The sequence below is a fragment of the Alosa pseudoharengus genome, unplaced genomic scaffold (genome assembly GCF_046254945.1).
Source record: "Alosa pseudoharengus isolate Yale_2024_CS ecotype anadromous, Long Island Sound unplaced genomic scaffold, YU_APseudo_1.1 YU_APseudo_1.1_scf_12, whole genome shotgun sequence".
NCBI lineage: Eukaryota > Metazoa > Chordata > Actinopteri > Clupeiformes > Clupeidae > Alosa > Alosa pseudoharengus.
Genome location: NW_027468587.1, coordinates 37,677,541 through 37,692,126, shown reverse-complemented (window position 1 = coordinate 37,692,126; position 14,586 = coordinate 37,677,541). Strand labels below are relative to the sequence as shown.

The 14,586-nt window shown below is 40.0% G+C and overlaps 1 protein-coding gene across 4 annotated transcripts in view; it reads right to left on the bottom strand.

Moving 5' to 3' along the window:
* The window catches only part of cep192 (centrosomal protein 192), a 108,282-nt gene that overhangs the window by 36,643 nt on the left and 57,053 nt on the right, over positions 1 to 14,586 (bottom strand). For 3 of the 4 annotated variants that reach the window (XM_076281206.1, XM_076281207.1, XM_076281210.1), the window contains exons 14-19: positions 13,549 to 14,410; positions 12,906 to 13,029; positions 8,907 to 9,051; positions 2,979 to 3,753; positions 1,616 to 1,764; positions 1,293 to 1,523 (exon numbers count right to left, since the gene is read on the bottom strand). In XM_076281206.1, the coding sequence (XP_076137321.1) occupies positions 1,293 to 1,523; positions 1,616 to 1,764; positions 2,979 to 3,753; positions 8,907 to 9,051; positions 12,906 to 13,029; positions 13,549 to 14,410 (2,286 nt within the window). The remainder of the gene's footprint in view (positions 1 to 1,292; positions 1,524 to 1,615; positions 1,765 to 2,978; positions 3,754 to 8,906; positions 9,052 to 12,905; positions 13,030 to 13,548; positions 14,411 to 14,586) is intronic. The other variant, XM_076281209.1, reaches the window with a different exon arrangement.

Below are 14,586 nucleotides of genomic sequence, written 5' to 3'. Positions count from 1 at the left end.
GAGTAAAAAAAACCCAAAAAAGAATAATGCTTTAAACTTTAATGAAAACATCCCTTGGACACTGTTTAAGTTGTTGGGGGAAATCATTCAGTGTGTCTATTCGACATAATAATGACCAAATGCATACTTGTCTTCCATTTGTTCCGGGAGTCAAAGATATAGGAGTAACATTTTTATGACTCCCATACAAATACCACCAAAGTAAGCCAGTAGTCATGGTTGGGGCACTCAGACGTCTTAAAGAATTTTATTATCTTAAGAAGGTGGTCTGGAAGTAGGCATGGTGTGAATAAGCTAATCTAATCGGCTGTGGGACAGACAGTGCTCAACTCATGTTACATCAGATCTAGAGGGTATATGCTTTTATTAAAGATGCACTTTAGGTTGCACAACCAGTTCTCCTAAATGGTACAGGCCAAAATGTATCAATTCTAAACTTGGTTTATCTGAATCCAATACAGGCTATGTACAGGTTATGATAAAACAAAGCATGGAGGAAGGTGGGGCCTGTCTTAATTCCTCTTAAAGTATAACTCTTGAGTTACGCTTTAAATCAAATCTGGCTTTCATAAGTGATTAAAGGCTCTTCATACAACCTGGCACTTTTAAAGTGCTAAGGAGTATAAAAATATACTCCGGACATATATAGTTTTTAGAAATATATAGTGAGAATTTGCCCATGCGAAAGACTTTCTAATGAGGAGACACAGCACTCAAAGAATCCTTCATAGAAATGTATGGGGTTAGTTTGTAACACCATTATGGCAATTGGACACATATCTCGCACCTTCCTCCAGAAAAAGGCGACATGTGAAGACATCGTGCTCAATCATGTGGTTGCACTGGCGCACAAGATTGTTATCTCGCAGCTGGAGAGAGGCTGGTGTCGTGAAGCCTTGCTTACGCGCAGTTCTGCCCAAAATAACTGCCCGGTAGCTGCCCAAAACGCGTTGCAAGATGGCCGCCGAGTGGGGGGACTTGCCTAAAAGGACTTTGCCGTAACTGCCCTACACTTTTTTTTTTCATGTCACACATATGTGTGAGCAGAAGGAACTACAACAGAGTGATGGTCTGAAAGACTATTTCCAAACGCAGCTGTTTCCAGAATCATCCACTTGTGCATGAGGCATTTAGGAATATGAAACAACTTGGCCAGACTTTGGCACCGAGGCAAGCGATTTGTGTGAAATGAAAAAAGAAAAATCATGCATGCCTGCAATCAAGCATGCACACAAGCGTCATGCATAATACATATTACTGTAAACGAACATATGATCAGTATCTACACTTACCTCTACAGCAGGATTCTCTGCCACGGCACAAAATAATATGCGCTTGGAAAACAACTTGGCTCTAGTCACAGTCTCTGGCTCAGCTGAGGCTGGCCACGATTGCACATTAAGTGTGCACTGGTACACACCAGGTTGTGGTGCAATGAACAAGACCCTTTGCTCTTCAGTACTCTTTGGGCAGACAACAGTCTTATTCTTCACAACTATCCACTGGTAAGGAATCAAATCCACCTGTAAAAAGTCATCATCCATCCATCAATCAATCAATCAATCAATCAATCAATCAATCAAATCATCAGCAATCTAGAACCTCTGTGCCTTACCTGCTCGCCATCAATAGACAGACTGGAAATGGAGATGCTGACCTGCAGCCAACGATCCGTGGGGTTGAATATGCTAAGGGGTATCTGTGAGGCAATTCCCACACAGCAAGGACTGGGGAATTTAAGTTCATCGGGCACAACCACGGAGGCTTGATAACAGATGGATCAGACAATTTGTCAGAATTAACAGTACAACACCACATTTCACCTCTCTGTATATAACATGTATTTCTGTCTGTATGTGTAGCCTATAACATGTATGTCTGTCCGTATGTGTAGCCTATAACATGTATGTCTGTAGAAAGATGCATGTCTGTCGTATGTCTGCGTGCGTGTGTGTGTGTGTGTGTGTGCAGTGTGCACAGCCCTTCAGTGTCATGCCCTTTTTTGAGGGGCTGATGGGGTGTTTACCTAATTAAGAACAACTGGCAGACCCTGTCGACTAGGGATCGACCAATATGTTTTTTTCAGGGCCGATACCGATATCAATTATTACCAAAACAGGAGGCCGATAACCAATATGTAAAACCGATGTCAGTTGTCAAAAAGGGGGGTAGATAGTAAAGGCGATATGCTGCAAAGATTTCATTCAAAAGCATTTAATTATGCAAACTTTTCTTTCTTCTTTTATTACACAATTGTCTATCAACTTGAATCACAAGTGTAAATCCTGTGTATCATGTTAATCCAAGAGCTGAGTGATAGCCCATTGAGTAGGCTTAGTCTATTAAAATAAATTGCTCTGTACTTGTTAAGGGACCTGTCACAAAGAGGATGCAATGTAATTCATTGCAACTTCAGCAATGTAAAGTATCTTACCTTCGAAAAATAGCTCCATACCGCTGAAGTCTAGTCTACAGTCTGCCTCAATGAGAAGCCTAAACTTTCTGTGTATTCAGTTTTCCATCCTGATTGGCTGCATTCGTGCTAACTAACAAATCAGACGGTGTAGTGGGCGGGACAATGCTCTCGACCACAGAGTAGCAAATGCAGGGAGTGAGAGACGCTTTACAGACAAAGTAGCGCATTTAATTCTTTATCCATTTCAATATCGGCTTATCAGTGGAAAAAATGACCGGCCAATAATTGGTCGACCCCTACCGATAATTGGCCCGAAAATGGCCCAGCCGATAATTGGTTGACCCCTACTGTCAACTTAAGATATGGGATTCAACATGATGGAACATGAAGAACAACGCCCTTGAATGATTCTGAGATTTAAGAACACCTTTGTGAATATGCTTATGAGTTTTCGTGGAACCTTCTTAAGAACAAAGTTGTGATTGAGGCCCAATAATATGAATTATCCATAAACTACAAATGTTGTACAATTCTCCAGAAACAGTAATGCAAAACATCTCACCTTCAAGATCTGTGAAGTCTATGGGTACCCACTGTGTAATACCTTGATGGCTGTAAGATTTGCTGAAACACTGGTGTGGGTTCTGAATTTGGGCACAGTTGAGATACCCACCAGGTAGGGCAGGTAATATGGGATAGACAGTACTATGCCCTCCACCTAAATGATTAGACATGTGTGGGGGCACCTCTCCATCCAAATATTGTTGCGTTGAGTGAGTACTGAAGACAGCACCTCTTGAAAGCGGAACGGGCGCTGTTCGTGGGACATCCAACAACGCAACATGGGAGGTATAGTTAGTAATGGGAGGAGCATACCGCAGATCAGAGGTCATGTAGGCAGAAGATGTAGGGGCAGACTGCATACCATGGCCAGAAATACCATGCCAATGCTGGGAGACAATGGATCTCGGATCTGTGCCAGTGAAACCTCCTTGGTGGTGTTGGATGTTGAGGTTACTGGTGTAGCCTGAATCACCAACATATGCACAGTGGCGAATCTCGGAGCAGTTCTTGGTTGGCCTACTGTCTGGCGGAAAGTCTTTAGTCCCTTGATGGAAATTACAGCTATTCTGACTTTGTGCTCCCAGACCATAGATCTGTTGAGTAGGATCAGAAGCTTTGAACTGAGTGTGATTCGGGCTCATAGACGGCTCAAGAATGTTTCCAGAAGAGTCTTGAAAAACACCTGCCCAGTCTTTTCTCAATTTCACTTCCTCTTCCTCAGGGGTTGGGCTGGCCCTAATGATGGTGGTGCTCAGTTCCATACTGGTGTTTTTCTAAAATCAAAAAAAAAAAAAAAAAAAAAAAAAGGTTTCTTAGCAGGTTAACCAGCTAAACTACTAACTATACAATGCATTCTTTAACAGAAAAAAAAAGAGCATCGTAGAGGTAACCATTAGATATATATGCATACAAGTTATATTATCTTGTCAGTGTATCCCATTGGACTTTTGTGAGTGGACCTCACTCTGACCTCTAAAAAAATTTTGCATATTAAAGTTAAATACATCAATCAGGTTTACTTGCATACAGTATACTGTATACAAGTTAACAGTAAATATATACTTGTATTCAGTACAGCTACAGTTAAGAATAAAATTATTCATACCCCTGGAAAACATTGATGTAATGTTGATTTTCTCTTGACCAATATGTTTGTTCTGACTGAAAATTACACTGCCACATGCCAAAAGGCTGTAAGACAATGTGGTAGAAAAATGGAATCAAAAAAATAATTATCTTTTTTTTACATTTTATGAAAAACAGCATGTCCAAAATTATTTATAGGTCAGGTTAGACCGGTAGGGTCTCGCGGCAAATACTCAAGGTCGTGCGGGTGCGTTAGTTTTAGGCAACATAGTAGTCAATCATGAAAGAAAACTCGCAAACCATTGTTGGCCGTTGAAAAATAAATAAACGAAGTGTTTAATCCATCAAGCAATGTGCTACCAAGTGAGGTGACAAACGTTTCGGTCCTCAGACCTTCATCAGTGCAAACCATATACAATGATGTGGCTCCTATTTATAGTCTGCGTCTACTTGGTTGCAGCTCTGTCAATCAACCTGACCCCTAGCTAGGTAGGTTGAAGTGTAGACTCAGAGAATCATGAGAAAAGAAGGCCCTCAGGCTCATCGTTACAGTTGACCTAGTCATAGACAGGTAGTCTAATTAATTAAAAAAAAAAAATAGCAAAATAGAGAAACAAGAAAAACATAAGGAAACAAGATTAACAATGAGCAAGTGAATATTAAACAATAGATGGATATTCGGATATATAATAAGCAGATTGAACATTCTCAGATAAACCAGCTCAAAGGAAACAAGTCAAATCAAAGTCATCATTTAACCCATGTGGATGTAACGTTTTAAGGTAGTAGATCCAGCGTGCTTCACACTGAAGGAGCATCTGTCCTGTAGAGCTCCTCCTACGGGTAGAAGAGACTATCTATTCCTAAAAATGTAAGATCTGACATGGAGTGGTTGGCTTCTGTGAAATGACGCGCAACTGGCGATTTAGGGTCCTGCCTGTTAATAGCATTGCGGTGTTCATTGAGCCTGACTCTTAACTGTCTCCTTGTGCATCCTGTGTACTGCAAACCACAAGGGCAATAACAAGTAAATTACATTAGTGGAATTGCATGTAATGAATTTTCTTATGTTGTACTGTTTGCCAGTGGAGTAGCTTGTGAATTGGCTGGTCTTAGTGATCATAGTACAGGACATGCAATTGCAGCAGGGAAAGAAGCCCGTCAGATCATCCAAGCGTTCACGGGGACGCATAGAGTGATTGAAGGTGTCCAAGTGGACCAGCCTGTCTTTTAAGTTAGCAGATCTGGAGTGAGTAAAAAGGGGCGGGTTGGGAAAAAGCTCAGCACATTTGGGGTCAGCCTGAAGAACATGCCAGTGCTGTCTAATGACATGTTTGATTTGTTGGCTGAGGGGTGTGTAAGTTGTGCAACAAATCAAAGGTGGATCGCTACGCTGGGTGTTCAATATGGAGCGATCACGATGTACATATTTGCGTACTCGTTCCAGGGCACCATCAAGAACCTCGGAGGTATAACCTCGTGCACAGAAATCCATGTAAAGTGCTTTGGACTCATCCTCGAAGTCGTCGTCTCTATGACAAAAGCGTCTAATGCATAAAAACTGTCTATAAGGGAGCCCCTTCTTACTCGGTGCAGGATGGAAACTTGACGCATGTAGATAGCTGTTCATGTCTGTGGGTTTTTTGTATAAAGTGGTGTGTAGATTGCGGGTGTCTCGCACTACCCAGGTGTCCAGAAAATGCATGCGCTTGTGATCAAATTCAAGGCTGAATTTAATGGAATCAATGAGACCATTAAGATAGTCATGAAACTCATGAAGATATGCTTCTGTGCCCTTCCAAATAAAAAATAAATCGTCTATATAGCGCCTGTAAAGCAGTATGTTGTCGGAAAATGGATTGTCAGCATGGATGTGGTGATGCTCAAGGTAACCCATGAACAGATTAGCATAATCAGGCGCAAATGTGGCACCCATGGCAGTGCCACAAATCTGTACGAAAATCATTGTTGATCTGGCCATTTCAGTCAAGAAAGATGTGGGAGGATAGCACTCTGTGCGTGTGTTCAGAAAGAACTCTAAAGCTAGGAGTCCAGAATCATGGGGAATGTCCGTATAAAGGCTAGTGACGTCCATGGTGACCAGAAGGATGTCGACCTCATCTAGACTAACTTTATTAATGGTGTCTATGAAATCTCCTGTGTCTCTCAGGTAGGACAGTAAGTTGGTGACCAGGGGTCTAATATGTATGTCAATACATTTAGAAAGGGGCTCAGTGAGAGACCCATTACTAGACACAATGGGACGACCAGCAGGTACTTTATGGTATTGCTTATGGACCTTAGGTAATGTGTAAATTACTGGAATGGTGGGGTTGTCAGTGATGAGATAATCCCTCTCTGAAGCAGTTAAGTAATGTTTGTCAAAACCATTCTTAACAAAAATGTCAACCTCCCTTTTGAAGGACGCTGTAGGATTACCAGTCAGCTTTCTATAGGAATCAGCGTCAGACAGTTGTCTTAAGACCTCATGCTCATAGTCAGTACAGTTCAAGCATACTAGTCCCCCTCCCTTATCAGCACTTTTAAAGATAATATTGTTATTCTTGCTCAAAGAAGACAATGACAATAAGTGCTCTTTAGTGCAGTTAGACCATTTGTAATTGGGTGCAGACATATATATGGAATCAATGTCCTTATCAACCAGTTTACAAAAAGTGTCTATGGCGGCATTATTCACAGGTGCTGTGAAAGTGCTCTTTGGTTTAAAGATAGCCTTACGCGTTCTGTCCAAGCTGTCAGTGGTGAGGGGTAGGCCAGTTCTGTCCTTGTGAAAGAAATATTTCAGTTTGATGGTGCGGAAAAACTTTAATAATTCCACTTTGGTCTGGAACGGGTTGGCCCAGGGTGTAGGGACAAAAGAGAGTCCTTTGTTGACTTCACTTGCTCATTGTTAATCTTGTTTCCTTATGTTTTTCTTGTTTCTCTATTTTGCATGTGATTTTTTTATTTTATTTTTTTCATTATCTTGACTACTGTCTATGACTAGGTCTACTGTAACGATGAGCCTGAGGGCCTTCTTTTCTCATGATTCTCTGAGTCTACACTTCAACCTACCTAGCTAGGGGTCAGGTTGATTGACAGAGCTGCAACCAAGTAGACGCAGACTATAAATAGGCGCCACGTCATTGTATATGGTTTGCACTGATGAAAGTCTGAGGACCGAAATATTTGTCACCTCACTTGGTAGCACATTGGTTGATGGATTAAACACTTCGTTTATTTATTTTTCAACGGCAAACAATGGTGTGCAAAATTATTTATACCCTTTTTAAATAATCAATGGAAACTCCTTTATTTGCCATCAAAGCTCTCAAAATGGTTCTTAGAATACCTACCAAGCCTCTCCATGTCTCCACAATGATTGTAGACTGCACCTTTTTTAGCAGCAATCTGGGTTTTGAGGCAGGAACGATTATTTGCCATCACTTTGGCCTTGTGCTAACTTTTTTTTACTGATTGAGGTCTGGACTCTGGCTGGGCCACTCTAAAATGTTGACATTGTTCTCTGTTAACCATTTCTTGCCTTGTTTGGCTGTATGTTTTGGATCATTGTATGGTTTAATGGTCCAATGATGCCTATTGGGGCAGGTCTCTTGGCACAAGTGAGCACAATGCCAGAGTAATGGCAAATAATCATTCCTGACTGAAAAACCGGATTGCTGTTGAAAAGGTGTGGTCTAGAATAATTGTGGAGACATGGAGAGGCTTGGTAGACATTATAAGCCATTTTAAGAGTTGTGAATGCAAATAAAGATGTTCCCAGTGATTATTTAAAAAGGGTATGAAAAATGGACTTGGACTTGCCATTTGATGAAAACGCTTCTTTTTTTAATTCCATGTTTCTCCCACATTGTCTTACAAACTTTTGGCATGTGACTGTCATTTTCAGTCAGAACAAACATATTGATAAAGAGAAAATCAGTATTAAATCAATATTTGCCAGGGGTATGAATAATTTTGTTCTTAACTGTATATTTATTTACTTATATCTATATTGATGAAAACATTTGTGTTCAAAACATGATGTACTTTGGAAATGCAATAATAATAATAATAATAATAATAATAATAATAATAATAATAATAATAATAATAAACACATTGGTGGTATAACTATGATTGGTAATGACATTGCGAAAAGGTCACATTCGCAAAGTAAGTTTAAGGAATGTAACAGTTCAGAAATGGTCAAAACAAACAAACAAAATAACTAGTCCATGGGCCTACATTTCAGCCTTCAAAGGAATGAAGCGGAAATGATAACCTGTGTTCAGACAGTTTATTTTATCAATTTTGTATGGCTATTCAATTGGATTCTAATCTTCAGATCAGTGATTCTGATCAAGGTGTTTGATGAGTTTGTTTTATTCCAATTGAGGCATGAATCCAATTTTAATCGGATTAAACATGCGCATGTAAACCCACTTTTCATTATGAAACTTTGCCAGGATGAATTAGATTTTGACGGGCCAACACAGTCTTGGTAATTGATGGGAAATGTATATGTTTGAAGCAGCAAACAAAATATTTTATCCCCATTAACCTCTAATAAAATGTAGTGTTGCAATTAAAATTAAATGAAAATACTGTATGAATTATATAGTACAGTAAGGTGAAAATTGTGTTAAAATTCTAAAAGAAAATCTATATAAAACATAAGAATTATTCCCAACATCATGTCGAAAATTATTCAACCGAAATCAGTCAGGACACCTGTGAGCATATCAAAGAAAAAAAGGAGAGGACTGGGACAAACGTTTTAATTCCATTGTTTTTGCCCCAGACGTGGCAAGTTCTTTAAAAAAAATAACAAATCTACCTTTTGATCTGGAGTACCATGACCATCATTGATGGAGAGGTAAGTAAGACGGCTCATACTGAGGTTTGAAATGTGTAGCTCTGGAAAGGGAGGATTTCTGGGGCAGGTCTTCATGAGGTCCTCTGATGACTCATATGACGAAACTCTACAACACATGTAAGAATATTTATTTATTTATTTACATACGGTTTATTTGACATGGACATTGCACTAGTGTTGTCACGATACCAAAATTATGACTTCGATACGATACCTGCCATAAATATCACGATGCTCGATACTGAAACGATACTACAGCGAAATCCTAAGATATCTGAAAAAGAAAGGACTCATACCTCCTCCAAGTGTATTGAGTCATTTGTGTTGAATTCGGTGCACTTTTGTAGTCTGCAGGTCAATTCTGGGTCTTCTAAACTTCCTACATAATCATTATTTTTTATAGTCCGTAAAATAGTAGGCCTACTTTGTGTTAGACGCAAACTAGTACAGTATTTGTGCAGTGACAATAAAGTAATCTAATTTAATCTAATCTAATTACTAAATGGGCATTGGTAAACAAAGTTGGGCTACTCAAGCAAGCAGTAAGGCTAATAACCAGATATACACCGATTTTGAGGAAATATATTTGTATTAATGTATTTTGGAAAGTAAGTTTTAAACTGCTGCAACAAAATTCCCTGATATTCCATGACTTTGTACCAAAAATGATAAAATTCTGGAATAGACTTTCCAAAATTCCATGATATTCCAGAAATTCCATGACCTGTGGGAACCCTGCCTATAGGTAACTTTTGTGAGGCTTGGTCTGAAGATCATCTGTGCCAAGTTCCGTGAAAATCTGACAAAATTTGTGACTTGAGAATTTATTTTCGCTTTTGATAAAATCCAAAATAGCAGAAGGTCCAACATGGCGGAAATTGACCCCATGGGTGCATGGAGTTCGGTGTCATCCAAGGATTCCAACAATACTTCAATCTTGACAACCGGGCATACGGTTAAAAAATGATGCGCCTGGATGTAACACCAATTTTGACTCATTGGTGGCACTAGAGCGCTTGAGGTGCAGACATGAAACTTGGTGAAATTAATCATGGGACTGTCCCCAATCACTATGCCAAATTTTACCTGACTGTTCTATGGGCTGCCATAGACTCCTATGTCAGAATAAAGAATATTGTTGCTAGACCCCCAATTATTTGCTACATCTGGTTTCTCTATACAAAAATAGCAGTCATATGCCTTTAATAACATACTAAGAGTGTCCGCAAGATAGGATTTGTTCCTTCAACATGAGCTGTTTGAATTCATTTTTCAAGACAGTCATTGGTGCACTGCAGAGTTCCCACAATTCAAATTCAAGCATTTTTCAAGGACTTCTGGACCCAAAGTCTCAAGACGCTATAGTTAGAGATACAGAACAAAGTTAATTAGGGCCCGAGCACCGAAGGGCGCAAGGCCCTATTGTTTTTGTAAGGATTATTATTATTAGGGCCCGAGCACCGAAGGGCGCAAGGCCCTATTGTTTTTGTAAGGATTATTATTATTAGGGCCCGAGCACCGAAGGGCGCAAGGCCCTATTGTTTTTGTAAGGATTATTATTATTCATTATTGTTATTCTACTTTTTTGCTTTCCTGTTTTTGAGGTGGTTAACATGGTCGAAAACTCTTTAAATTTGGCACACACGTCAGGTGTCACGCATCGCAGTTAGGTACAATAGCTTGACCCCGGGCATGGCCCAGGGACTCGCTAGCGCCCCCTTAGGTGACTGATCCCGTGGTTGGCAAATATTTAGAGGTGGTTAACATAATCGAAAAGTCTTGAAATTTGGCACACACATCAGGTGTCACACAAAGCAGCTAGGTAAAAAAGCTTGGCCCCGGGTATGGCCCATAGACTCGCTAGCGCCCCCTTACGCCCCCTTAGATGACTGATCCCGTGGTGGGCATATACTTTCAGCTACAAACACCAAATTTGGTAGGTATGTGTATCTCCCCAAGATGAACAACTTTCGTATGTACAATGCATTAGCCACGCCCACAGGAAGTGAGGTAATTGAGATTTTGTGCGTTGTGGACATGATCAATTTTAACGTACTCCTCCTAGACGGTTGATCCGATTCATGTCAAAGTTGGTATACATGACACTGAGATGTTCCTGATTATAAATTGTGAAGCTTTTTTTTTGATATGTTGTAATTTGACGAAATGGCGAAATTATTAATTTTAATACCCTTCCACATAAACAATAAATGTGTCATAAGTCACCATGCATGGCTTGAAATGTTTTACATTTCACAGGTCTTTGAATACCATGGGAGTGATGATATTCACATGCCCATAATGCATATTTTGCATAGCGCCACCACCTGGCAACAGAAAGAATGGCAATTGCACTGATGTCACATGGTCAATTTTAACATACTCCTCCTAGACAATTTGTCAGATTCATGTGAAATTTGGCAAATATGATGCCAAGATGTTGCTGATGTTAAATTGCGAACGGATTTTTGATATGTTGTAATATGTCATGATTTTAATATCTCACCCTATAAACAGGAAATGTGTCATAAAGTCACAGTGCATTGAATGAATGGTCTGAAACTTCTCAGGTTAATAGATATCATGATTATGATGATATCCAGACACCCAATGGGCCTGCCTGGCATAGCGCCACCACCTGGCCAACCAGGAAATGTGCCAGAAATGGACAATGCCTTAAGTGATTGATCTGAAACGTTATAAAATATTGGATATCATTATTGTGATGATATTCACATGTGTAATTCACAGGCCTAGCATAGCACCACCTTCTGGCCAAGCAGGAAATGTGCCAGAAATGCTCTATGCTTTGAATAAATGGTCTGAAACTTTTCAGGTTAATAGATATTATGATTATGATGATATCCAGACACCCAATGGGCCTGTCTGGCATAGCGCCACCACCTGGTCAAGCAGGAAATGTGCAAGAAATGGACAATGCCTTAAGTGATTGATCTGAAAGTTTACAAACATTTTGGATATCATTATTGTGATGATATTCACACATATAATTCACATGCCTAGCATAGCGCCACCATCTGGCCAAACAGGAAATATGCCAAAAAATGCTCTATGCTTTGAATGAACGGTCTTAAACTTCTCAGGTTAATAGATATGATAATTATGATGACATCCAGACACCCTATGGGCCTGCCTGGAATAGCGCCACCACCTGGCCAAGCAGGAAAATGTGCCAGAAATTGGTAATGCCTTTATTGGTTGATCTGAAATTTAACAAAATATTGGATATCATTATTGTGATGATATTCACATGCCTAATATAGCGCCACCATCTGGCCAAAAAGTGTATCAGAAATGTTCTTTGCTTAAAATGAATAATCTGAAATTTCTCAGGTTAATATATGTTATGATTATGATGACAAACAATGGGCCTGCCTTGCATTGCGCCTCCATCTGACCAAGCAAGTAAATGTGCCAGAAAATAACATGCAAAAACAAATAGCACACACATCAAATATGTACATTTTACAAATGCACCACGTTGGTGCTTCGTTGGATTCTGAAATATCACGGGTTGCGGCCCGCAGGTGCTCGGGCCCGCCATTGCCGCTTGCGGCTATATTTACTATTACAGCTGTTATACTGTTACAACTTTTAAAATGAGAGCTACCAGGCTTTACAGAAGCTCAGAGACAACAACTTTCGGTCACAACAGTTTGTGTCGTTTTACAATAATGTGGTATTTGTCTTTTAGAACCCCGACTACAAATTTGAAGCAGAAATCTTGTCATTATGTTGACTGCTTATTTTGCTCCTGATATACCATGTTATAGTCTGGACATGTTAAAAAAATAATTTAATTTTCACAGGAAAGAATGTATTGTCTATACACCTGTAAGAATGCTACACTTAATAACAGAATGAAAAAAGTTAAAAAAAATCAAAAAAACTAACACTGGAACTGTAATGCTGTAGAATACAATGATCGACAGTACTTACCCCTCTTTGGTGAGGATAGAGGTCTGGCTAGGGCTGGAATGGGTCAGAGGAGAAGTGGAGGGCCTAAAGGAAGACTGTGCATGCGTTGGAGCGTTATGCTCAGGAGAGGACTTCAATGCATCTGCTAGAGACACAAATTTTCACAAAGGAATTAGACAAAGATCAAAACGTTATGTTCAGATGTAAAATAACCGTTTTCGGCCCCAGCCGTGGCGCAACTGGCTGGGGCACCTGCACGGTACGCCGGCGACCCGGGTTCGATTCCCACCCCGTGGTCCTTTCCCGATCCCACCCAGACTCTCTCTCCCACTCACTTCCTGTCATTCTCCACTGTCCTATCTGCAATAAAGGCATAAAAGCCCCAAAAATATATACTTTAAAAAATGCTTTAAAACAAAAAAAAATAACCATTTTTATATTCTACATCCTAGCATAAAAATGCTACTGAACCACCACTTTACCATCACCTTCCTATCTTACCATCACAGTGTGGTGTGTCAATGTAACTTTGGACAACAAGGCCTTGTAGAAGTTTGCCATGTTTTGTTATGACAACTAAAAGACATGACAGGTTTTCTGTGTTACAGTATAGATGGTTGACAAGATTTCTAGATTTCTTTTTAGTACAACAGCTGGTCATTACCTTCTACAGAATCCTGAGTGTCCGAAGCTGGAGTGCTGCAGACATGTGAGCAAACTTCTTGGAGTTTCACAGTAGCATCATTCTTGCTCCTGTCTGTAGCAGGGTCTATAGCTACCTCTGATTTGCCTGATCCTGGTTTGCATTCTGCCAAAAGTTTAGATTTGAGAGGGGCCTCTCTAGTGTTTGGCAAGTTACAATTCAAGGAACTTGACATTTTCAATGCAATTGGTAAGTCCTTAGGTTGAGAAGTAACAACTTTCCTTCCATTCGACTGAAAGGTTGTCAGATTATAAGGGCTTTCTTCTGTCCCATCAGATGATGTAGATAAAATCCTTGAAGAAAATGATCTAGTCCGCTCATTGAACAGGTGTTCAGCCTCAGTAGAATTCCTAGTCCCAGCTTCTAGATTATTTTCAAAAGGAGGTTCAACTATCCGATGGGAGACATCCCGGCCATCAGTCAAACCAAGAATGTCGACACAGGACTGGGAACTATATACATCGCTGTCACTGGCTGAAAGTTCAACTCTCTTCAGGTATTTCTCCATATCAAATGTACTAATATTACCTACAATATTTGCCTGGGCTGCTGCAGTCCTGCTGCTGGGATGCTGAGGTAAAATGCTGGCATCTTGGTCGTCATTTGTTGTCTGTTTAACCTTGAAGTGGCTCTTCTGGGACAGCTCAATAATCATAGCAGCAAGCTGGGCTGGATCAGAATTGAGGGAGGCATTTGCAATTGCAGAAGCAATTGTGCTAATGCTTAGCTGTACATCAGTAGGGGTCTTGGGCAAGTCTGTTCCCAAAACTGTGGTCTCCTTAATATCGCAATCCTTTCCCAGCATGACAGTGTTATTCAAACCCTAGAGGGTAAAAACGATGTTGTTTGTAACTTTAATGCTTGCTTTTGAACTTGGAGACATTCAGAATTAAGGATGTGTCTTTGCTATTTTAGCATCAGTCCAGTCGTACATATTTTATGGATTTAGGGCAATCCGTCAAATGTACTCAACATAACACAGAATAGAAACCAATTACA